At 46.9% G+C, this 24,913-nt stretch overlaps 1 protein-coding gene across 3 annotated transcripts; it reads left to right on the plus strand.

The window, feature by feature from the left end:
* Positions 1-77: 77 nt before the first annotated feature.
* On the plus strand, positions 78-24,167 carry KLHDC10 (kelch domain containing 10). 3 transcript variants are annotated; one of them, XM_075141900.1, is made up of 9 exons: positions 78-253; positions 13,686-13,907; positions 14,448-14,602; positions 15,715-15,863; positions 16,484-16,568; positions 17,491-17,557; positions 18,172-18,219; positions 20,850-20,989; positions 22,270-24,167. In XM_075141900.1, exons 1-9 carry the CDS (start codon positions 133-135, stop codon positions 22,477-22,479), a joined length of 1,197 nt encoding a protein of 398 aa, XP_074998001.1. In that variant the 5' UTR covers positions 78-132; the 3' UTR covers positions 22,480-24,167. The 3 variants fall into 3 exon arrangements, with proteins under 3 accessions (XP_074998001.1, XP_074998010.1, XP_074997992.1); XM_075141909.1 differs by lacking the exon at positions 78-253 and adding an exon at positions 4,219-4,537; XM_075141891.1 differs by lacking the exon at positions 78-253 and adding an exon at positions 12,220-12,379.
* Positions 24,168-24,913: the final 746 nt, after the last annotated feature.

A 24,913-nucleotide genomic window follows, 5' to 3' on the forward strand; every position in this document is an offset into this window, starting at 1 on the left:
CCCACCTGCCAAGAAGCCCGCGTTTCATAGGCCGCGGCCGCAGAAACTCGTCGCTGATTGGTCGGCGGCGGGGGAGGGGGGGCCGCCGCTAGCAGCCGCCTGGGCTCGCCCTGAGGAGGAGCGGACGGGGCCATGTCGGCGGCGGACGGTGCCCGGGAGGGCGTCAGGGAGGGCTCGGGCGGCGCGGAGGGTGGCGACGGCGGCGGCCTCCTCAACCGCTTCGTGCAGCTGCCGGGCAGGCCGCGCTCGGCGGGTGAGTGGCGGCCGGTTCGGGGGGGTGACCCCGTCCCCAAGGCCCCGGGGTGTCGGGGACCGCGGCACCCGCGTCCCCGCGGCCCTGAGGTGACGGATACCCCGCAGTTGGGGGGGTTCCCGCCGGCTCTGGGACATTTTGGAGGGAGCTGGGGTACCCCATGGATCCGGGATGGGTGGGGGGTGTCACCCCGTCCCCAAGGCCCGGGGGGTGGTGTGGGGAGGTCCGCGATGTTCCCGACCCAACGGCCCCGGGATATGGGGGGGCGGATGGGGGTGGTCACTCCTTTCCAGAGGGTCTTAAGGTATTGAAGGGGACCTACAGTCTCGGGGGGTGGGGGGTCACCCCCTACCAACGACCGTGGGGGATGGCGGTTCTTCCCTCCGCCTCTCGGCGGTCTCAGCGCTGTGGGGGATGCTTGGATGCCTCACATGGACGCGGGGTGTGGGGGGGACAGGGTACCCCACAGTGCCTGGTGGAGGTCAGCCCAATCTCAGTGACCCTGTAATCCTGGATGGGCTTGGGTTAACCCATGGTGACACACACCCCCCTCCCCAATCCCGATGTGTCAAGTTTTTGGGGTGGGGGGCCCCACAGTCCTGGAAGGGGTGATTCTGGGATGGGGGGTCCAGGCTGCCAGAGGGCTCTTGGATGAGACGTCAGCCCAGCTCTGTGCCCTGGGAAAGGTGGTTCTTCCTTTTTTCCGCTTTCCTCCTAGCAGTGTTGGTATGCTGGGGGGGGCGTACACCATAGTGTCTGGATGTATGGGTCACCCCAACCCAACAGCCCCAGGATATTAGGAGGAGGAGGCCGAGACTACCCCACAATCACAGGATTGGGGAGATCACCCCCATCCCAACAGTTCTGTGATACTGGGAGGGACATGGGGCACCCCATGGTTCTGTGATGGGGTGGGGGGGTGTTTCCAGTTGGTTTGGTGTATCCCCTGCTCCTTATGTCCATAGCACCCCCTGCCCTCAAGGGCCACGTGGTGCTGGGGTGCTGCCACCCAGGAGGTGGGTACCCCAGGCTCAGGGCATCCTTTTCTGCCCTGGCTGCCCCTGGCCCCGCCACTCAGATCCCTCGGTGGGGGATGTGAAGCCCCTCGCTGCCTCGGGGGTAGGAGCCTGTGTTCGGCATGTCTGGAGCAGCGGCTGGGAACGGGCTTTCGGACCAGGGCCCGTGTTTCCATCCCTGTGAAACATGTCACGATCTGGATCTGCAGCAAGGACGCCTTTAAGCCTGTGAATTTGCTAAGTGGCTCCACACCTTCTATTTTTGGGCAAATTCTCAAACATGTTTCCTTCCTTCTGTGATAAGGGCCTTTTTTGGTAACACAAGAGCTGATTATCTTCACGTTCCTGAATTTTAATCGTTGGCTTGCACTAACCAGTAGTGCATCCTTCTGACATAGTTGTAATGATCCTGCTTTTGCTACGGCTTATGCCCTGACGTGGAATCCTGCCCTCTGCCACCTGCGAAAGGGTAGATGCTGCAGCCCCGGGGACAAACTACCCCCGTTCAGCTCAGCTTTAGCGCTTAAGTCCAGCCTTAACAAACCCGAAGCTGACTGTCACTCTTGCTAAAAGACTGCCTGCTGGAAAAACCCTGTTTGAGTCTATTGCTGGAGTTTTCTCCCCGTTTGACACCTGTTAACGACCTATTTATAGAGCTCCAGCAGCAGCCCTTATATAACCATTGAGATGGAGAGAGAGGAATATTTCCCCCCCCCCTTCTTCTCCTCCAACCAGGTTTGTTTTCTTACCTCCCAGAGTTTCCAGGAGGAGTTCGTTTATTTTCGCCACCATTCAATGCCCTAGACTCCTTCCGTAAAGCATGCTGTCTGCTTTTAATCCTGTTTTTGTAAGTAATTACTGTCGTGAAAGCATGCGAAAAGCTCATAGCACGCTTTGGTGTTGGATGTGTTTGCTACATCCCTCTCTGCAGAGCTCTTTTGCTCCTGCTGAGCCGTGTGTCATTTGAAGTAGATCTGGGTTCTCTTTTGGTTAAACACGAGAGCACACGCATTGATTTAGGTGCTGCTTTTGTCACATTCTCCTTTTCCACTGACGTGTAGAAAAGATTTTTAGCTTTTGTCACCTTTTTCATTCCGGAGAATTTCATTTGTACAGGGAAATGATTATGAAAGGTAAGCAGGCGGCTAGCGGGAGCTGATGCCAGGGTTGTGCTGCTCTGTTTGCTTTCTGAAGCGGAGTATTTCTATCGAGGTTTCTCAATAGGGGCATTTCTCAAGCAGCCTCTAGAAAAGAGTCTCGTTGATGGCTTAACAGCTCAAAACAAATAAGCAATTTGTTTGTGTTTTTTGCTGCCTCGTGATGGGTAAAGACTCTTTAAACATCTAAAATTGTATGTTGGATAAAGGAAAGGAAGGAGCTATTTTTAGCTGTTTGTAAGCTTTAGAAAGATCAGAAATGTCAAATATAGGTGGTGTGTGGTTTGTTCTTCTCCTCATTGGAAATCTTCCTGTCCACATTTAAACGTTTTCAGTGTTTTCATCAGACTCTCAGGGTTAAGTGGATAGAAACAATCTGGAAACCTAAATATATCTTTGCCTCTTGCATGATCAGCATTTATGCTCTTGTCTTGAGCTATAATTTTCCCAGTGTACCAGTCACAGTAGGTTTTTTTATGTGGAGAGGCTCAGAATTTCTAATATGTATTTTAAAAAAATACAACAGAAAACCCAAATATCCTGACGCCCTTTGTGCCACGTGAGGGAGCAAGCCTGAAGCCAAACTGGATCCTGGGCTGGATCCGCAGGGGCTTTACTAGCAGAGAGAGAGAGAGAGGTGGGATCATCCTGCTCTACTCGGTGCTTGTCAGGCCGTCCCTGGAGTGCTGTGTCCAGTTCTGGTCCCCACAAGTCCAGAAAGATGTGCACAGACTGGAGAGGGTCCAAAGGAGATGGTCAAAGGGCTGGAGAACCTGACCTATGTGGAAAGGCTGAAGGAGTCAGGTCTCTTCTCCCTGGAGAACTGAAGGCTCGTGAGGGACCTCATCACGGTTTTCTGGCTACGAAGAGGACAGAGGGTCTCTCTTCACAAGGAGCTACATGGAGAAGACAAGGGGCAATGGGTACAAGTTGTACCAGGAGAGGTTTCATCTTGAAGTAAGAAAGACATTTTTTATAGTGAGAACAGTCAGTCACTGGAACAACCTCCCCAGGGACATGGCAGAGTCCCTGTCGCTGGAAGGTTTCAAGATGCAGCTGGAGAGGGTGCTGGATAATCTCATCTCGGCTCCCTTTCCCACGAGAAGTTGGACCAGACGATCTTTCCAGATCTCTTCCAGCCTGGGCTGTTCTGTGGTCCTTGTTTTCCAGAATTCCTTTCTTTATTTTCCTTTTACATTTTTTAAAAAACCAAACAATGCAAGGAACACTCAATTTTAGTGGTATAAAATCTGTAATATATAAATTTCTGGGGCAAATGTTTCCTCTTTTGCTCTGGTTTCTCAATAAGGACAGTTCACTCATAAGGACTCCTTATTTTATTCTCCGCTCTGGGATGCTATCTCGTGTATTACAATCCCGTTCCTGTTTTACTAATCACGGGAAATACTGACAATCAATTGCACGCTTGTAGAAATGTTTGAAATACATGATTGCTACAAAGAGGTTTGAAAACAAAAGCCTCCGAGAAGCAGGATGAAGAAGCAGACCCGTTCTGGACATTGATCTAAACCCGACAGCTCTCACGGCTGGATGTGAGAATGATCGTTCTCCTAGAAACGTTGCTTTAGAGACTTAAATATTTGAAATGCTCTTGGCCGGTGGCCTGCGGGTTGTGTTTGGCATCCTTGGCTGGATCCTCTGGCCTCTCCCAGCTGTCCTCGGCCCCGGGCAGAGTCGTCGTTCAGGCGTCGGGGACCCAGGCGCAGCTGCTTTCTCCCTTGGGTATTTTTCAGGCGCGGGCAGCCTGCCACGGAAGGGAGCTGTGTGATCTGGAGAGGCTGAACGCAGCTGGATGAACGAACAGGTTTTAAACCTTGTTCTCGGCGACGCATTCACATCCTGCTTATCCAAACTTTTGTAAGGGACTCTAATTACATGAGTTACAAACTTATTTTGTCTGGCCAGTATGAAAAAGATGAAGCTTTGAAGACTGGAGTCAAAGTCAATATTGACTTGTCTTGTTCTCTCTTCCAAGAGCTACCAGCGCTTTGGCTTCAGCCCTTCGCCTAAATGTCCTTCAGAAGTCTTGCAGAAATCATAAATGGAAAGGGAGATATCAAAACCTGCTATTCTGGATGCTAAAAAACTAGGTAGGAGGGAAAAAATACTGATACCATCTTTAGAAAGTCTTAAAAAGCAGTAAAGAGGATGTGTACACACACCTTAGCTCTTCACCACTGGTATGTTACTTTGAAAAGATGGGAAGCAAAAGCCACGCTGTATTTGTTAGCTTTACATCCCGTAGTTACTGAGTTTGTATTTCCAAAAATAGTGCTTGAAATAGAAATTATATTGCTAGTAGTAATGCTAATAATGTTGCAGCGTAATATATGGCACATGGTATGGCCTTGGACTGGGATTAGTAGGATTGAAGATCACAGATTGGTGGAAAGAGAGAGCAAGTTTGGGGCAAGTCTTGTGAGCGGAAGACCCTACGCCCTGATAACAGGTCAAAGTCGATGCGGTTGCGGCTCGGCGCCCGTGCCGTTCCTTTTCCTGTTAGCCCGACAGGAAGAACTTTAAGAAACTCAAAATGAGGAAATGCAGACAATAGGCAGCAGACCTGCCTAAACTTCATGGAAGCAGAAGGAAGCAAAACTCTGAGGCCAAAGCATCTCTCTGTAGGAGCCAGAGGGTATAAAAGACCTGTCTAAAACCAGTCTGTCCTTCTAAATGAAGAACAACCCAGGAATCGTAGCGAGGATTGGCAGCTGTCTCCTTTCATCCTCTGTGCTGTACCTAAGTGATCCTGGCCGGATCACTTGGATATACTTGGTTCTTGTGCGGCCAGAACCAGCTTATTTAAATATTTTGTAAAATAAAATCACCCTCCCCTTCCGCAAGATCTCACACTGAGTTTTGTTGCACTAACTTCTTGCACCCTTTAGTTTGCAAATGACCCTGCGGTGGATATCGGTTAAAATAGGTTGAGAAAAAAGGGAGTTTATAAAGGGCGGTGCTGGGGTTGCTGTTCTGGGAGGTGTTTGGGGCTACACCTGGATATCTGTTGGTTATGCTCCAGGAATAAATAAAACCATGCTTTGTTCCAGGTGATCTGGAGGAGAGGGAAAGAAGGGCTTGATTTAAATATGAGGGCTTGATTCCGATGTGAGCTGCACATAAAATGAAGAGGATTCATGGCTGTACCTGCAATTAGCTTTCATCAGTAAATATAAAAATAGCAAATAGTCCTGTAGTTCTAGGAGGAACATCTCTCTAGATGTGAGTCTTTAACCAGAACGAAAATTCAGAGTATTAAAACTGCCAGTGCTTTGATTGCAGCCCAGGAATTTGGTTTTTCATTCTAGCAATCTGTTTTGGCTGAGTTTTCCTATTGTACCCTGGCAGAATGTGATCCTTGCTTTTATTTCGCTGCCAATCCCAAGTGTTTAAACTGGACGAGCTCCTCAACATTGATCTGTTTCAGCTTACCTGATATGCATGGCAACCTCTAATCCATCAAATTACAGAAGAAAAATGATACAGCTTTGTTCAAGGAATGAACTGGGAGCTTGCACAGCGTTAGCTAGCGAGCGCTACAATGAGAGCTTGAATTCGGATGCTTTCTTGCTATGCCACGGGACGGCTGCCTTCCCTTGCTCTATATCATTGTATAATATTGCTGAAGGAACTACAGGTAGAGCAGCATTTAATCTTTAATTTTGCAAAGCAGAATTACTTGGCGGAAGTGTGCAATCACCTTGGTAGGTCTGCTCTTTACCCTGCCTGCTGTATTGGGCGTGCGTTGGAGATGAAAGCACAGCTGCCACACTCTGTTGTGAACACTGATAGCTGTTGCTCGGATAAGGTTTGGTAAATTTGTGCATTATTGGTGACCTGGTGTTGTGCTGTGCAGTGTGGTTGGGGTGATGCTCTAAATAGCTAGCTTAAAAAAGGGTGTATGCTGTTGGTTGTAAACATTCGGATGGCCATCGTGAACTTACGGTTGAACTGCCGTCATCTCAATAAATGGTGTTTTGTGTTTGAAGCGAACTTCATTTAGCAATAGGAATCTGTAAGCTTTAATGTGCCATTATTTGCTAATTTTCAAATATTTAAAGAACTTTGAGGCTTGATGTGTTGATAAAAAATACGCTGCACATGTAAAGTGGTTTTTCCAAATGCATCTTGGTTGGGAAAAAACCAAAATGGTTGCTTGTCCTTGAGATTTAGAAATATTGGCAACTTTTATTGGACAAACTTCTTTTCTGAAGGTTAGAAACCAAGTGTATCTTCTGACCTTGAATCCCACCTGCGTGTGGAAACCCTGAACTCGAGACCAGTCATCCTTTTTAACTCAGGTCGCCTGTGTGAGGTGATATTGAGTGTGTACATCTTCTGGGAGGCTGATACCGCATGAATGCGTTTCACCGGTTCCTCTGAGTGCCCTGGAAGGTTTGTTTTACAGGGGAAAAAAACTGCACTGAGCAACTGCCTCCCTGCAGCACCGAACTCTGAGCTTCCAGATGCCAGAGCATCCCCTGGCTGCATCCGCTGCTTTGCCTTTGCTTTTTGGCTGCTTTAACATGAGCTGCGCAAAAGGGAAAGGAAAAAACACGAGTTTGCTTCTTCTATGGAGAAAGCCATGTGCTATAAGGAAAATACAGATTCTTGGGGTCATATGTGACCCCAAGATTTGAGTGAAACCTTTCACGTTGGCTTTTAATTATTGGTTTTGGCTTTGAGGATTGTTCCCTGTGTATTCTGAACGGAATAGACAGTTCTCCTTAATTTCTATTGCCTTTATCTTCTATGCTTTCCTTTTCGTGAGTGGCAGTGTCTTTAAATGGCCAAATGCATGAAGCAATAAAATGGTTGTGTGAAGCAAGCAAGGAGTACAGGGAAAAACAAATCATAAATGCTTTGACTGCTGCATTGGTACGATCTTTCTGTAATTCCGTGACTTGGGATGGGGCAAGCAGCGTGTCAGAACATATTAATTGTGCTCCAATTTCAGTTGGGTCTTTAGCGATCCTTTAAGTCTGAAAGAATAAAGAGGCAAAACTTAAAAATCAACACCTGCGGCTTGGAGTCTGCTGATCTGACTGTGCAAAAGGATATTTTTTGCACCCTTAGCAAGCAACAGCATGTGGCAGAGTTTAGAAATGAGGCACCCTGAATCTGGAAAGTTGTCGCAGTTGCAACTCCAAGGCAGTAACCCACAGGGAAGGGGTATGTGTTTGCAAGAGGAGTATGTTTATTTAGTCCTGCTCCTGCCATTTCTGCTAGCTACAGCCAAATCTCTTTCCGGTAGCTGTGGTGGCAAAAGAGCTTGGCCTGTTTCCATTTCCAGAGCTTTTAAGCGTGAGGTTAGCAGTTTTACTTCCCTCATCTTCTTTGCTCCCAAAGGATCTAGGAATTTTTTTCTGCTGCAGGTTGCTTTGGCTACTGCTCAGCTTCATCCCTGGCCCTGGCGAGGGATGATACGGGGTCATTCTTCTTTTCTTTTCTGCCTACAGGTTTCTGAGCAGACGGTGGGACAGCCCAGACCCTTGGCCTCTTCCTTCCAAGGCTGGTTGGGAAAGGGAGGCAGCGATTGTGGATTTGCTACCTCGGGAGAACAGCGCTGCGTTGTTGGTTGGGAACTGATGACGAGGCATGGTAGTGGTTAGGGAAAATCCCCTTAAAAAGAAAAATTAAATTCTGCAGAACCTGATGGCATAGGCAGACCTCACTCTCTGCCAAGAGCTTCTCATTGATTAATAGATTTATTTGGTTTTTCTCTGGCAGCATGGTCATGATAAGAAAAAGAATGGTTTCAGGCAGGCTCTCAAAACAACTTCATGTTCAACTCTTTCATTGTTTATTTTTATTTTTAAGAAATGAATTCAACTAATTAGACCTTTTTCCCCCCCCTTGTTTAAAAAAAAAAGGCTGGCTGGCTAGCTTACTAACTCAAATAGCAGGTACTCCCCTCTTGTTTAACTTAGCCAGTGAGATGATGCTAGCGGGTTTTTTTACTGCAGTCATGAAAGGGAGAATAATCAAATGGAAAGAAAACGCCTTTGTTCTTCAAAACTTGTCTTTGTGCTGCTTTGTTTGAAGCGCCTCTCGCCTTACGTTTGTGCTGCATGTAATTCAGTGCAACCACTTGGTACTTCGCAGTTTAATTTTCTTCTTCTATAACTTTATTATGGACCTATTGAAAAGCGGTAGAGAAATCCAGTAGACTTGAATGTAGCTGTTGACACATGCTGTGGTTCTGGGCATGCTGGTAGCATTTCATCTGCTCTATAACTTCAAGTAATCTGCTGATGCCGAGGGATTTTTGTGGTGTTGGTTTTTTTCCAGGCCTTCCGTAGATTTCTGTAGCTGTCAAGACCCCAGACTTGGAATTTAATAAACTTTTAAACTTGTGTTAGTCAGAACAGGAACAAAATCTATGGACTGGCAGGTGCAATTCAGCTTCGTCCTCCCCCGAAAGATGAGTGGGAGTCATGTTGGATGCCATTCAGGACCATTATCCTTTCTCCTCCAAAATAAAGGATTTCTTAAAATTTTCTTAATGACAGCTCTGTTTTCTCCTCCCTCTTGCCTCAGATCTATTCTGTATTCAAAGTTTTGGAGAGGTAGGAAACAAATGTCTTGTGCATCAGTTGTACTGGGTCATGTCAGGAAACTCAGGAATAGATATTCGTGCCGCCTTTTTGCTTACTCTCCTTCTGTTCTAATAATACCTCTTGCAGGAGAGGTATTCAATTAGGAATCCACGCTAATAAAGTCAATCTGGGCCATCCGAGCAGCTCCCTCTGAATCACTTGGAAAGGGTGAATTTAACAGGGTGTTAACAAGTCGGTGCGTAACGATAGCCAGCAAGCAAGTTTCTATCATATAGCTTAGTCCTAAATTAGGAGTTTCCTTAATTATGTCCCAGTCACGATGTTTCAGTTTAATTCTGTTTGTGGAGCTTCTTATTCTCTGAAAGTTTTATTGTTCCCATTTCTGCCCTCAGGACCAAGGAAAAGGAGTCTCCCTGTGAATGCGCCTTCCCATCCTTCCTTCCTGCTTCGCTTTGGAGTCTTAAACTGGGAGAGCAAGTGCTTTCCAAATTATATCCGTCCACTTTAAAGCCATTTTCTATAACTAGCTTTATGACCTCTTTCCCACAGATCTGTCTTGACTCGATACATTACGCTGCTACTTTCCATGTCCGGCATCAAAGAATTCATAGCGGGGCCCGGTGACTTGCAGCTTTTCACAGTGATGGTGCCTTGCTGTGCTTCGCTTAGTGTTGGGCGCTTCTTTAATCTGTGGCAGGTTCAGCTCTTGGGGAGATGGGCTTTGCTAACTAGAGGAGGAAGTTAGCAAACCCTTGGGTGTTTCCATCTTCCTGCACCGTCTGAAGTTTGCACTTGTGTAATAGGCTCGTTGCGCACCGCTAACGCTGGAGCAAAAACAGATCCAAAACTTGCATGAAGAATTTCAGTAGGAGACGTGAATCATCTGATAAAACGTAGTTAAATGGAAATGCAGCTCTTTATTGGAGGTGCAAGTTGTAGAGCCTGTCTGCTGAAGAAACTAACCTGAATTAACTCTTCAATAGATTCAGCTTTTACAGGTCTCTTCTTTAAAAAGATGTTACTAGAGGAATCTTTTTCTAAGATTTTCTTCTGACGTGATTAAGGTCACTTCAATTCTGAGTAGAAGTTTGGTGACAGTTTAACTCAGTTTGACATTGTTCAGTTCATTGATACATTTGCGAGTGTGCTTGCATAGGTGACTCAGAAGATGTGTTGGAGGATTTTTTTTCCTGTTTTATGGATAGACATGTCATCTTCTCTGGGCCTCTGCGAGTGGGAGGATCTAGTCCATTGAGACGAAGGGGTTAGTGAAGAGCGAAGCTTAAACACAGCAGGCTGGAAATGTGAAGCCTTTGGAGAGAAGTCGATCCTTACGTGTGGAGCACAGCATTGAGCAAACGCAGCTGGGGTCTGCTTGAATGGAGCAGAAAATCTGTTACTCTTGAGCAGAGCGAAATGAAATCGCTTGTGTTTGTAGCTACAGGGGTTGGCCCTGAGCTTTTGGGAACCTGGTTGGCATTTCCAGCCTTCCTTTCCCTGGGAGGCACAGCGGGAGGAAGCATTTTGGCCGCTCTCATCCACGGTTTGGTGTTCAACTTAACGCTGAGGACAGTGGATTTCCCCTGAGTAGCTGAGTTGGGAATGCATGACCAGGGACAGGCATCATTTCTCCTGCTAGCCCTGCCGTGAGGATCCCTAGCTTCTGACAAAAGACAGTTACTGAGTGAGTGTTTAATTGAAGAATCTGTTCCTGTAGTGCACAGAGCCCTTCGCGGTGTTGGCGAGAGTAGTGGGAACGGGCAGGGAACAGTGGCTGATGCGGTTTGCAGCAGGAACGGCTGCGTGGGAGGGGTGGTCCTTTCTGACCGTCTTGGTTGGCTACTTGCAAGTATCTGCCTGACACCAGCTCCAGCTTCTGATGCCCTTTCCGTGTCTTGAAAATATCTTGAAAAAATTCGTCTTTTGAAGATAGGAAATGGCTTTCTAGGTAAATGGGAAGACACCAGCTGGGCTGTGTATGGGCTTCATGTACCCGTCTTGCTATCTCGAGGACCTGCATGCATCAAACATTGATCCCTTCCTGTTCAAACTTAACTGTTCTGGGGCTTTATGGCAAAGTCGGGCGTCCTCTCTTTTTAATTTTGAGAGGTGAATGGCAGAGAAGGCCTCCTTGGTTTTGTTTTTTAATTTATTTTCTTTGAATTATGCCTCTTAGTCTTTAGTCAGTTGGCTTTATATAAAACTCAGCCTTATTCTCCTCTCTTCCTTCTGGAAAATTCTCACGGCAAGTGGTATAACTAGAGGGAAATAGGATCTATAGTTAATGTAATATTTGAACTCCTAATTCCCTAACACCTTTTAAATTCAATGGGCGATGGAATTAAATCCTCACTCCCCTGCAAAATGTGTGCATCAGCGCTCCCAGTCTTCGCTGCCATTTCAGTTCTTCCCGATCTTCTTTTTGGAGACCTTCAGAGCAAACACAGAAGGAGAAACAAGAGGGATGAGCTCCCTTTGACTGAGCGCAGACATGCGAGCCCTTTGCTAGGATGTCCTCTATAGGCTGCAGAGAGGCATGGGCACTTCTCAAGCACCGTTTTGTTTGCAGATATTCAAGCTCAGATGAATTGCCCTCTCGAAACGTCTCCCATTATAAGAGTCTGAATGATTACCTTGATTGTAAATACCTTTATTGTCAATGTGTTCACTTAAAATGAATCCATCTCTTTGGATAGTTTCAGAGTTTAAAATAAAAAAGCCCAAAGACAGAGGTGTTTCTCTTTCCCTTTGTGAATCACCTCTAAAGCATGTAATATTTGTTTAACAGTTTAGTCCAGCGCTGAGGCCAGTACCTTCCTGGCTGCCGCTATTAGTACATGTAATATCCACCCCTCCTGTGCCCTGATGTCCGTGCCACGCCAGGTGCCCGATGGCACTGCGCTGTCTCAGTAGCCAGGCCAAAGACTACAGATTTTCCTGTTAATTCCTTAACTTTCTTACCCTCCCTTTCAGCCAGTGCTTATTAGTTTTCTACGTGGGGATTGCTGCGAGACACAATTATTACTGGAAACAACCCAAATCTGTCAAAACTTAGCCACAAGGAGTTTGTCGAACCCTGTAGAGCAGCTTAATTTTGGGCAAGAGTTGGAGCTTAAAGCAGCAGCAAACAGGGAACATGATTAAGCACTCAGCTTGTGCTGAGTTAAAATTCATTATTCAGTCTGGACAAATCATTTATTTCACCTTTCCTGTAGGAAAGATGCTCGATGCCTCATTTGTTATTGCTCCGTGTGTCTGATTCACTGCTGATAATTGTGACAGGCTTTAAGAAGAAAACACGATGGGTCCTAATTAGATGCTTTACTGGGTCCTGTTCCATCCTAAAAGTCCGTAAAAGAGCTGTGAGAGCAGGTGGGTGGTGAAGATCGCTGGTTTGTTTGGGTGAGGGGTCGTCAGGGATCTTCTTTTGATGGTTTTTTTTTTGGTTTGCTCTTTACTGTCAACTGAACCAAAGCGGGCCTGTCTTGAGGTGCAACAAGCAGAGGATGAACGTGAGGGGGTGATGGTTACGCATTGAAATTGTGCATTTTAGGGGACTATTATGTAACCTCCTTATCAAGATGAAGCTTAGAGTTACTCTTACCAAAACACTGTTGTATTGCACAGAAAAAAAGATTTTTGAAACCTTCCTGGTTTCAGAGGTTCTACACGTGTCTCACAACCAGCTCCTTTGTTCAGGGACCTGATCGTTTTCTATTCCTTTCATCTTTCTCATTCGTTTTGTGGTCCTGTGTCTCGTTGAAGAAAAACATCCACCTCAGGCACTGTGCTTGGCTCTTGCTGTGCATCGAATTCGAGCAAGCTCGGAATTGCCTTTTGATCACTTGTCAGCTGAGACTTCAATTGCTGTTGTCCAACAAGAATATTGCTGTTTAGATTTTCCTGGACTGAATCGGTCTTTTTGTCTATTCCAGTGGAGGTCTGAGCTTGAATTTCCTCCCCGCTTTTATTTCCATTGGCTTTTAGGGAAGAGAGTGGGTAGGCAGAGGGCTTCTTTTTGGGAAGGGCTGCATCTGCCACTTGTCAAGCTCAGCCTGTAGGATCTCAGATGGGTTCCCTGCTGCACTCCCTCCCGGTACAAATGCCTTTATCTATGAACAGATTTTACTTGCTGTATCAGAGCTGCGTTGCTTAATGTTTAGGAAGCCCAGGGGTGTCCGAGGTGAAAGAGCCTTCTTGAAATACAAGGTGCCAGGAGCAAAAGAGAAGAAACAGAGAGAAGGTTTGTGTAGGAGGGAGAGCAGATCATTACTTTTCTTCTTTGTTCCCATCAGGCAGCTTTAAATGTAAACATTTTGGAACTGTTTCCTAAGTTAAATCTGCCATAATGAATGACAGAGGGGGGAATTTGTAAGATATCTCAGAAATAGCTTTTATGGAAAGATTGCCACGTGGAAGGATCGTTGTGCGTCAGCCTTAGGCAGCTGTGGTCCAGGGGTTAGAGTGGAGGTGACTGAGATGGTGACTTCTTCCTGCTCGGAGAAGTGGATCTGTCATTACAGAGCTGTTTCCTCCTGGCTGCAGACATGCTTCCCTATGACTAAACACCTCTTGTTGGAGGATCACTGCAGCGGGTGTAGTCCTGACCCTCAGACACAAGCTCAGCTCCTCTGCTGACATTTCACTGAAGCTGTTTTACCTTCTCATTTTGCTGTAGGCCATAGATCTCCGCCAGCAAGAAGTGGCCATCGTTGCGTGGCAGATAATGCCAACTTGTATGTGTTTGGAGGCTACAATCCTGACTATGATGAGTCTGGTGGACCAGAGAATGAAGACTACCCGCTCTTCAGGGAACTCTGGCGGTACAACTTTGCTACAGACACCTGGCATCAAATGGGCACTGAAGGCTACATGCCCAGGGAGCTAGCCTCCATGTCACGTACGTATGGAAATTCAATTCCTATGCACCTAATCCTGAAGCTATTTTAATCGGTGTCCCTAGTGGAATGCAAAACTGGGCAAGAACTGGGAAATCTGGATCCTGTTTCCAACTCTTCTGCAAGTAGGCCTTGAGTTTGGGTTGGTTTTGTGATTTTTCTTTCCCCTTTCGCTTGAGTTGAGGCAGAGGGAGAGAAAAAATTTCAAATGCAGGAGGTAGTCTTCGGGTATTTAGCTTGAGAGTTGCAAGGCACCTGCACTTGCAGCAGCTAGGTGCTCAGTGCAATCAGACATCTCAAAGCATCCAAAAATAGATCTCTTTGTTCACTAGCCATTTTTAAAAGTAGGCCTTTGGTTACCATGGTTTTAGCTTGGATTCTTTCTCTTTTAGAGCATTTCAAAGCCATAAATGCGTAGTGTGAATTGTAGGGTATTTGAACAATATTGAAGACTCGCTGCCTAGTGTCTCCAGAGCAGATAGTCATTCTGTTTTACTGTGTCTCACAGCAACAAGTATCTCTGCTCTGTCTCTCTCTCCTAGTTGTATTGCATGGCAACAACTTGCTTGTGTTCGGGGGCACCGGGATCCCCTTCGGGGAGAGCAATGGCAACGACGTCCACGTCTGCAACGTCAAGTACAAAAGATGGGCTCTGCTCAGCTGCCGAGGAAAGAAACCCAATCGAATCTATGGCCAGGTACGAAGGACAGCCTTGTTGGGGTACTTTGAGTGTGCCTGTGTACGCTGCGCTGTGTGTCACAGAAACGGGGCCAGAGCATGGAGATCTCTTCTCTGCTAGTAACCGGAGTTGTTCTCTGTGTACATAACTGTAAGGAAAGGCAGGTATCATTCATAAAGAAATAGAGCGGTCTCGGTTCTTTGAGATTTCAAAGGAAAGGAATAGTTTTCTTGTAGTTAGAAAAGCCAAAAGCCTTTAAAGCCCAAAACTATAAATTAAAACAGTGGTTAGTAGGTCTTATTTGTATCAGAATAACAACTTTTAAGACTTTCCATAATGTCGTGTATGAACGTGACATATAAAAAAATAGATTCACTCTCACAGGAGGACTGCCACCTTTTGCTGTGCTTGCCAATAATACTGCCAATATACTTGTGGTGCAGACATTTATAACCCAACTAATTTCTCATTTAGATGTGCGCCAGACTCTTGGAGGAAGGAAAGTAGTCTGCCTTGCCCAGTTCAGCTCGAGCTGGCCTTTGGCAAACAGGCAGTTGGGAGCAAAAGGAGCTTACATCTCTGCTTCCACCTTGGACTGCATCAGGGAATGGTGCCTGCACCACCTTCGCAGTTTCAGTAGGCTGATAGTCCACGTGCCTTGAATTGTACAGGCTGTCTCCGTTGTTTGGTCTGACTTATCCACTGTGTTTGGGGCTCTCTCTGTTACGCTTAATGCCGCTGGCTATCTGATAGCTGGTTTATAAGATTCTCTGTAACAGTATCTGTACAGGTCAGCGTGGAAGAGATTCAGGGTTAACTGTGCTTTGGTTTTAGCTGCTGGGAGCCCCTGCTGCACAGATCTGTCTTGTCTGACGCCTGAAACTCAGCAGCTCCACTTCTAGGTCCTCATCTTATGACCATGGAGTTACTTTCTGTTCCTACAGACAACCCCCTCTCCCTTCATGCATCATCCTTGTTTGCCCTTCATATTCCTCCCGAACATGTAATCTTGTAAGTTGTAGGTAGAGCTTTGCAAGCAATGTCTTGCTTTGGGAGGGCAGGAATTCTCTCTTTTTCAGACACTGATGTCGCCCGTCCTTTCTAACTGATTTCTCTCTGTTACCTTCCAGGCCATGGCCATCATCAATGGTTGTCTCTATGTGTTTGGAGGAACAACTGGTTACATTTACAGTACCGACCTACACAAGCTAGACCTCAACACTAGGGAGTGGATCCAGCTGAAACCAAACAATATGTCCTGTGACATGCCAGAGGAGAGGTGAGAAGCTGGACAGTCTCGGAGGGCTTTTACACAGGGGAGTCACCACCTTTACGGACAGGCTTCTGGGCACTCTTAGAGCAGTGTTTTCGGCTGTGAACCTTGCACAACCGGTGCTCCAGCAGTCTGGCGTGCAGGGGGATGTAGGGATGGGGTGTGAAGCCTTTGCCAGGACGCTGATCTGGACTGTGTGGTGCAGAACAGAGCTGGGGATTTGGGGCAGCTGATGAGTGCTGAGGAGGGGAAGAGGCTCCGGTTGATCCCTGTCCCTTGTCCTATTCTGTAGCAAGGCGTGGAGGAAGGAGGGTTCGGAGATCAATCAGTGACCATCCTAGTGAGAGAAGGGGCTGGAATATTGATTGCTGTCATGATGCTCCATAAATCATTGTACTTAAGTTCTGTGATGCTCTGCTCTCAGAAAATGCCTTTCAAGCTTAGATTGCTCATGAAAGCTTCCACATCTTCTGAATGCTCCCAACCTGAGGGACTGATTCAGCATAGCCAGGCTTGGTGTGGCTGCTTAAACCACTCAAATTTGATCGTGTTTTCCAGAAGGCTTTTGTTGTTGCTCACTTGCATTAATTGCTTGTGCTGCTAAATGTCCTTCTTTGCACCTTCAGGTACAGACATGAAATCGCACATGATGGTCAACGGATTTATATCTTGGGAGGTGGAACTTCCTGGACAGCTTATTCCTTAGATAAGGTAAGGTGATCAGAAATCTTGAGTACTTTCCTGGATAGGAGATTTTCTACAGTAGAGTATAACCAGCACCGTCTTTTCATCTGGCTTTGCCTGGAGAGCTTGGTAAAAAAAAACAGATAACTAGGAGCAGATTGTTCTCCTGTTTCTGTAAAACCTGGTATTGCCACAAACATGTCCTGTTGACTTACAAATGATGAATCTGTGGTACCCAGTGACCATACCGATCTGCAAAACAGCTTCATTTCTGTAGAGCTTTTATCAAAGGTTCTCACTTAAAAACACTTAGGACATCTTTCTAAATGTTGTATTTGTGCCAAAACAGGAAAGTGCCAAAGGAAGGAATTCCTTGACATTAAATTCAGATATCGATATGGTGACTCTTTTCTTTTCTTCTCCCTTAATTGTATGCTTTAATTTCCTTTCTTGTGGTAAATGTTTTTCTCCAAAACAGTTTGGGGAGCGAAGAGTGAATTCATCCTGAATGCCAAAATGATAAACGAGGAGACTTTAAATAGTGCTCCGCTTCCAAAAAAGTTGAAACTGCAGCAGTTAACGTGACTTTTTATCTCTCCATTCTCTGCATTTCTTTTCTCCTTACGTGCCATATGAGATAGGTATTTCTAAATACTTTTGAGAACTGGAAGGTGTGGGTTTTAACTGGTCCAGTGTTTAAAAAATATTCTTCTTCTTCAGCTGTGGGGCTTAAATAGCAAAGCCTGAGATGAAAGCTTTAGTAAGCTGGTACGCTTTGAAGGTGATTTTATACCTGCTTAGTCACTGGCTGCGATTAGCTATTTTTGTTTTTACACTTAATGAAAAAGAGGTGTTATTTATAGTGGCTCCCTGGGTTAGAGCCTGTACCTGCGTCATCTTAGTGCTGGGAGAGACAGGAGGAACTAATGGCTCCTCTTTGTCCCTTCAGATCCATGCGTACAACCTTGAAACCAACACCTGGGAGGAAATTGCCACAAAACCTCATGAAAAAGTTGGTGAGTCTGGAATTTCCTGTGTCTTCCCCTGTAAACCAGAGAGTGGCCAAGATGCTTGAAGATGCAGTTTTCTGGCAGGCTGAAAGCCTTTTTCATAACCTTGTACAGTACGTGACTTAACGCTGACTTTGAGGTCCTGCTTGTGTAGAGCGTTAGCGGTGAGGGCTAACCCATCTGAAGCATATTTAGCAGTCTGGCTTCTCTCCCTCCCTGGGTGGGAAAGATGATAGTGGCTGGCTCTCCTCCCAGAAGAAGATACGCATCATCTCTGCTCCCTCTGAGGGACCACGTGCTGGCCTGGTTAGCAGCAGGGGTTTCCCTGAAACCTTGGAGGCCCTTGGCTGCTGCTTTTCACCAAGCCAGAGGTGAGAGCTGGAGTCTGTGGGGAGTGAGATTCTGTCACATTTCTTTTTTCCCTGGAGAGCAAGTAGGAGTCAAACCTGGAACAGCTGGTTGCTAAATTAGAGATGTTATACCTGTGATTGTAGGAAAGCAGAAGCCCCTTATAAATGAAACAAGTGACTCCTATCCATGATTATATGTTGAGATATAATCACCACTTGCCCAAGCACTTTAAAACAACTCTAGCTGATACTTTTTTTTATTCTCCTCAGGCTTCCCAGCAGCCAGAAGATGCCATAGCTGCGTTCAGATAAAAAATGGTAAGATCTGCCCCTTGAAAATTGGTGTATCTTATACAACCTAGCAGTGACAAGCCCATCCTTCTAGCCTGAGAGCTGCTGGCCTCCAATGCATGTTTGAGAGAACTGCAGGACACACGTGTCTTTTCTGGAAGAGGATTTCTTTCTTGTTAACAGGCCTTAAGCTGTTGGCACCACTCTTCCTATGAGGGATCTTGCTGCACTGTAGGCAAATTTAATTCTGCACTGCACAGTACTGTTGCCCTTTAGAATTCTGCAGTATTTTAGGCAACACTTAAATATCCTTTGGTCGTGTGGCCGCTTCAATGTAAGATATCATGTATTTTAGCCATGAGCATCCATGATACTTTGCAACTTATTGGTTGCAGGCTCACAAACAGGTATAAATGATGCTCCTGCTACAGCTCGGTGACTAACCTGTTAGCTTTACAGTCCGCTGTGAAAAGCAAAGTGGGACCAAGTGCTGGAAGCTGAGTTCTTTAGAGACAAGATTGTTCAGGGATTTCTTTGATAGTGGGTCCTTTTTGTGGTGGTGTAAATCCGAGATGCTCATATGGAGTGGATTATGAGGCAGTAGCAGAGTTAGCACCTGAGCCTTTCCATTCTCTAGCAAAGTGAGGGCCATTTTCATAGAATCATAGAACGGTTTGGGTTTAAAGGGACCTTAAAGATCGTCTAGTTCCAACCCCTCTGCCATGGGCAGGGACACCTTCCACTAGACCAGGTTGCTCAAAGCCCCGTCCAACCTGGCCTTGAACACTTCCAGTGATGGGGCATCCACAGCTTCTCTGGGCAACCTGCTCCAGTGCCTCACCACCCTCATAGTGAAGAAATTCTTCCTTATATCTGATCTAAATCTACCCTCTTTAAAGCCATTTCCCCTTGTTCTGTCACTACATGCCCTTCTAAAAAGTCCCTCTCCAGCTTTCTTGTAGGCCCCCTTCAGATACTGGAAGGCCGCAATAAGGTCTCCCCAGAGCCTCCTCTTCTCCTGGCTGAACGACCCCAACTCTCTCAGCCTTTCTTCATAGGAGAGGTGCTCCAGCCCTCTGATCATCTTCGTGGCCTCCTCTGGACTCACTCCAACAGGTTTTATATGTTAGGAGCTGCACAGAGCTTAGAAGAGGCTTTTGTTCTTCACTTTGATCCTCCAAATGTTCTTGCTGTAATCACTTGTGCGGCGCTGTTTGAGGCACAGCTTAGAGAGGGCTCTGCAATCCGTGTTCAATTACCCACGATTTTGAATGGTAGAGTATTCCTTCCACTAGATTTGGGCCTCTCCCGTAGCCTCGTTGTCCTCCAAGAATGCATTCCCCCGAACTAGATAAAAACCCAATTGCTTATAAGGGGTTGAAGAAGCAGTTATAATATTGATCCTTCCATTCAAAACTCTTCAGATCGATTACTGAGTGCTGTATGTTAAAGGGTGGAGTGATATGCCAGATTATATTTCTTAAGAGTGCTAATTGTGCCAATAAAAGTAAGGCAGGAGCTGGGAGATGCTTCCAGTCACCTTCATCAGCAGTATTTTGCTGCAGTGCAAGCCTCTGAGTTGAAAACTTGGGCAAAGCCGGGAGCAAGAACCTTCCTCTGGCAAGCAGCAGGACTAGGAGCCGGGACTGTGGCTGCTCCCCATGGGTTTAAAACCACTAGAATCAAACCCAAGTGCTTGTGAACTCAGGTTAGTTAGGGCGTAATACAGCTTCTAAAAGTGGGGGTGCACTGCTGCTTCTCAATGGCATTTAGCCCTGAATCTTCCATGGTGGGGTTGGGATCATGGGCAGGCTGGAAGTGGACATGACCCAGCAATGTGCGCTTGCAGCCTAGAAAGCCAACCGTACCCTGGGCTGCATCACCAGCAGCGTGGCCAGCAGGTCCAGGGAGGGGATTCTGCCCCTCTGCTCTGCTCTGCTGAGACCCCCCTGCAGTGCTGCGTCCAGCTCGGGGGTCCTCAGCACAGGACAGACATGGACCTGTTGGAGCGGGTCCAGAGGAGACCACGAAGATGATCAGGGGGATGGAACAGCTCTGCTGTGAGGAAAGGCTGAGAGAGTTGGGGTTGTTCAGCCTGGAGAGGAGAAGGCTCTGGGGAGACCTTATTGCAGCATTTCAATATATAAAGGGGGCTAATAAGAAAGATGGAGAGAGGCTTTTTACCAGGGCCTTTAGTGACAGGAGAAGGGGCAACAGTTTTAAAATGAAAGAGGATAGTTTTAGATTGGACATGAGGAAGAAATGTTTTATGATGAGAGTGGTGAGACACTGGAGCAGATTGCCCAGAGAAACTGTGGATGCCCCATCCCTGGAAGCGTTCAAGGCCAGGTTGGACGGGGCTTTGAGCAACCTGGTCTGGTGAGAGGTGTCCCTGCCCATGGCAGGGGGGTTGGACTAGATGGTCTTTAAGGCCCCTCCCAACCCAAACCATTCTATGATTCTATAAGTGGCCTCCGTGGGTATGAACAGTGTGCTGGGACTGATTTGGGAGATACTGAGAGCTTGTGTTGAGGTAAAATAATCGTTGATCCTAAAACTTTTGGAAAGGTGATCGCTGACTTCAGTCACCGCGTGTTCTGCAGTTGCTGATGAAGGATGGCTGGGCCTGTATACACCGTGGGTTTCCTCTCTTACAGATGTGTTCGTTTGTGGAGGCTATAACGGAGAAGTGATTCTGGGAGATGTTTGGAAGCTGAATCTGCAAACTTTCCAGTGGGTCAAGCTCCCAGCTGCCATGCCGGAACCAGTGTATTTTCACTGTGCTGCTGTCACGCCAGTAAGTGACTCATTTCTTTCTTACGTAGCTGAAGTTCAAGCCGTTCGTCCAAGCACTCTGACGTTTGTGTGGGCTGCAAATAGAGCTGAACCCATGTTACCAAGGAGGTGATCTCCACTGGATGCAGCATCTTTAGGGAGGCTGAGGGCTGGTGTGAAGTCATTGCATTGACTCCTTTTACTCCTGTTGCTGTTTAAAGAGCGGTAGCACACAGCGTATTCTGCTTTCTAAAAGCAGCTATGCGGAATTTTAGCTTTTAAACTGTATCAGCTCCAAGGAGTTATTCCATGTGTGAACAGCAGTTCCTGTTTGCAAAAGGAAAAAAAGCACAAATACACCCCCAAGTAAACTGGTTTTAGCCTACTGAGAACAGCCTGAGTTAAAGATTAGCAGGTGAGCAGCCCGCTTTGGAAACCACTGCTAGCGGGAAGGTTGGTATTGCTAGAGCTTTTTGCCCTGACTAGAAGCCGAGAGACCTGTGGTTGATAAGCAGCAGCAGCAAGAAATGCATTTAGCTGTGACTTCAGCCTCCCTCAGCTGATGATCGCCTTAGAGCAGCATGCGAGGGCAGGGATCGGGTTCTTTGGTTATAAGAGCAGGTGTTGCCTAGTTTGGAGATTGTTATAAATGCAACTCTCTTGGGGAAACTGTAGGCCTGATAAAGGTGTTTCCCAGGCAGCTCGCTGACTGCAGGTGGGTGCCCGGACAGCAGGAATGCCATTTCTTTTCCTGCATATTGAAAAAAATGCCACTCACAAAATAGGTCAGCAGCTGAGCTTTTCCCATCTCTCTGTGTTCGTGTCGCTCCTGGAGCAGGGTTATGCTGAGCCAGCAGAAGAAATGCAGCATGTCTTTGTATGGTGTGGTTTTAGTTTTAAAAAACCCATTCTTTTTAGCTGAAACCGAAATATGGTTCTATACTAATGTATTAACACTTTGCCCCACTCCTAAAATCGATTTTTTGGGGTAGAATTCACCTAAAATACAGAGCAAATCACTCTAAGCTAGCGGATACGTGCTTTAGGGTGAGACACGTGTGCCCTTCAGCAGGGATTCCTCCCCTTGGCTACGAGAGGAGCCAGGGTGACTGGCTCAGGCAGTGACACTTCTGTTACCAGCACATAAAGGTGTGTGAGATGAATCTCGCTCTGTGATTAACCAGCTGGGAATCCGGGGAGTCAAATCCTGGTTTTCCTGTCTGTGTCGCTCCTCAGCACCTTCTGGTGTGCCAATTTGGTCTGTGCCCCGTGTAACTCCCCTCTCCCCCTTTCCCTACCTAGGCCGGCTGCATGTATGTTCACGGAGGGGTGGTCAACATCCATGAAAACAAACGGACTGGCTCTCTGTTTAAAATGTGGCTGGTAGTACCCAGCCTGCTGGAACTGTCGTGGGAGAAGCTCCTGGAATATTTCCCTCATCTAGCAACTCTCTCCAGATCTCAGCTTTTGCACCTTGGACTGACGCAGGGACTCGTTGAGCGGCTAAAATGAGAACATCTCATGCTTCTGTCCAAGACACACTACGTTCAAGAAGCCCCCTCCCGTCCCCTATTTATGGATACTGTGGATGGTCTTGCTAAGAACATGGAGGAACCCGCTCAACGCCTTACTCAGCAAATACATTGATGCCTTTCTAGAAATTTTTACTTTAAGTTGTTGAAAATCCACTTTTTATTTATGGATCTCTAAATTACACCATTAATCAAAAATACTCTCTGGGACTAATCCATAACATCCAGCCATCAAACTGTCATCAGCACATGCTTGCAACTTAATTGGGGAGGGTGGGGAACTTAGCGAATGTCTGAGCCCATGCTTACACGTGGCGCGTTCAACTTAGTATTTTCACGAGCTGTATCTAACGGAGGACATTCAATGCAGAACAACAGCCGACCTGTTCTTTTACTTTGGATGACACTCATCCCCCTAACGCCCAGCTGAGCTCTCCCTCTATAAAACCGAGAACTCCTTCCGCTTGAAGGCTTTGCATGTGTTTCAAGGGCACGTTCCCATCTCTTTGAGCTTCGGAAGACGGCAGGAACGTCGCATGGGGTAGTGAGCGAAGCTTTGCCTGTGCAGCTTTTCTGGTGCAGTGTTGCAGTGATTTGAAACACCCCGTGTCTCTGTTCCTCACCTTTTCATATTGAAAGGTTTGCTTGGAAGACTGGTTAAAAGTTGCCACTTAATGGACTACTGTGTAGTTTACTCGGGGTGGTGAGGGGAAGGAAAAGGTTTTGCTGAATCTTTTTTAACCCTGTCTGCTCACATTGCACTCTGAACGAGCTAACTGCAAAAACTCACCCTGTAGATTTCAGAGCTGTCTTTTAACCTGCAGCGTTCTACCCGGTGCTTGGGTGCGAGCCACCCATACCAACTCAGCCCTGGTTATCAGCATCCGACTCTAACGTGTACCTGTAAGCTTTTTGTTTTCCTTCCTCCCACACATCACATTGGCCTTTTTCTAGTTAGCTTCATGTTCCTCCGGGGGTGGGGGATGTTGGTGCTGCGTGTGGTTTTAAGCCAGTTTTGTGCGTGGCTTTCTGGGTCCTTGGAAGCTCATGGGTCGCTCATCCCAGGCAACGCAGCATCAAAAAAAAGGGGAGAGGGAACATCTCTCCCTCTTGCTGTGAGCAGTGGTCATCTCTGCGCAGGCAGGAGAGGAAGGGATCTGTCTCTTGTCTTGCTGTGCTCCATATACTGTGAAGTTAGCTCTAGAGACCACGTGCAAGTGGCCCTTGGACCCTGAGCAGCTCCAGGTGGCTGGCATCAGGTCTGTGCAAAATCCTTTTCATTTGAAGACTATTTTTAAGTGCCTTTTGTGTTTTTGTTTTTTTTTTTTTTAAAAAAAAAAAAAATCAGCTTTTCTTAGTACCTTCCCCTTCCATCAAAGACAAGGGTTAAACTGGGGTTTTAGTTTCTTTTTAAGAGATTGCATTTATGTTTAAATAAACCATAGCATTGTCTTCGTGTTGTTAATCTGAACAGCACTGGCTGATCCGAGTCACTGCTACCCCTCTGAGGGAGCACCCACCCTGATGTTCACTTGAAGTGTTCCCACTTGCCCTAATATTAAGCTTTCCTTGTCCTTGGGGATAGATTTTTTCCCCCCTTCTGTAGCCTCAGTTGCTGCTTTTTTTTTTTCCCCCCAAGGCCCAGAAAAATAAAGGTTGGGCATCACAGCTGAAGCCTTCTCTGATGCTTTGGACCACAGAAAGCGGTGGCAGCTGCTTGTAGCTCTATCTGTCCCATTTGTTGTACCTTTGCAGGACATGCAGCTCACAGGGCAAAGCCGGGAACCTCAGCTGCACGGCGGGGCTTTTGCAGCCCCCCAACTCTCTGTGTTTGGGCTGGCTTCTAGCTAAGAGCCTGTGGGACAGAAAGCTTTTGCTCCTGGAGAGTATTGTCATCCTATTTCAACCCCTTCCAAGCCTCTCTGCAGCATCCCACTGCTCCCAGCTCAGGGGCTGACCCCAGACCCTGCTGGCAGCTGGGGAAGGGCAGCCTGCTCTCCTGCCCCTGGCTTGCGGTGTCCTCTTCTCTAGGACCATGTTGGGCCAATGGGCCTTTTCTCCAGCTCCCTCTTCTGGCCTGAACTCGGTGGCTCTCGCCTCTTCTTGCAGAGGCTGAATGTCTGCACTTAATCTTTGCCTTCTGGCCTCCAGTTCTGCTGGGACCTTTGTACTGGAACAGCCTGGTCATACATGTGCTGGTTCTTCCCTTACCTACTTTAAAAGAGCATCTCCCATCGTCACCAAGGCAATATTAAAACAATATTAAAACCATCTGAGCTTGGATCTCTGATCAAGCAGATTCCTTAAGCTCTTATGTCTTCCTTGCTCTAGCAGCCTTATGTGGGCAGCCTGGAGCTTTCCCCCTGATGTGAACACAGGGAAGAAGGTGGTGGGTGCTGATCTGGGGCACATCT

Source organism: Calonectris borealis, chromosome 1 (genome assembly GCF_964195595.1).
Source record: "Calonectris borealis chromosome 1, bCalBor7.hap1.2, whole genome shotgun sequence".
In the NCBI taxonomy this organism is placed as follows: domain Eukaryota; kingdom Metazoa; phylum Chordata; class Aves; order Procellariiformes; family Procellariidae; genus Calonectris; species Calonectris borealis.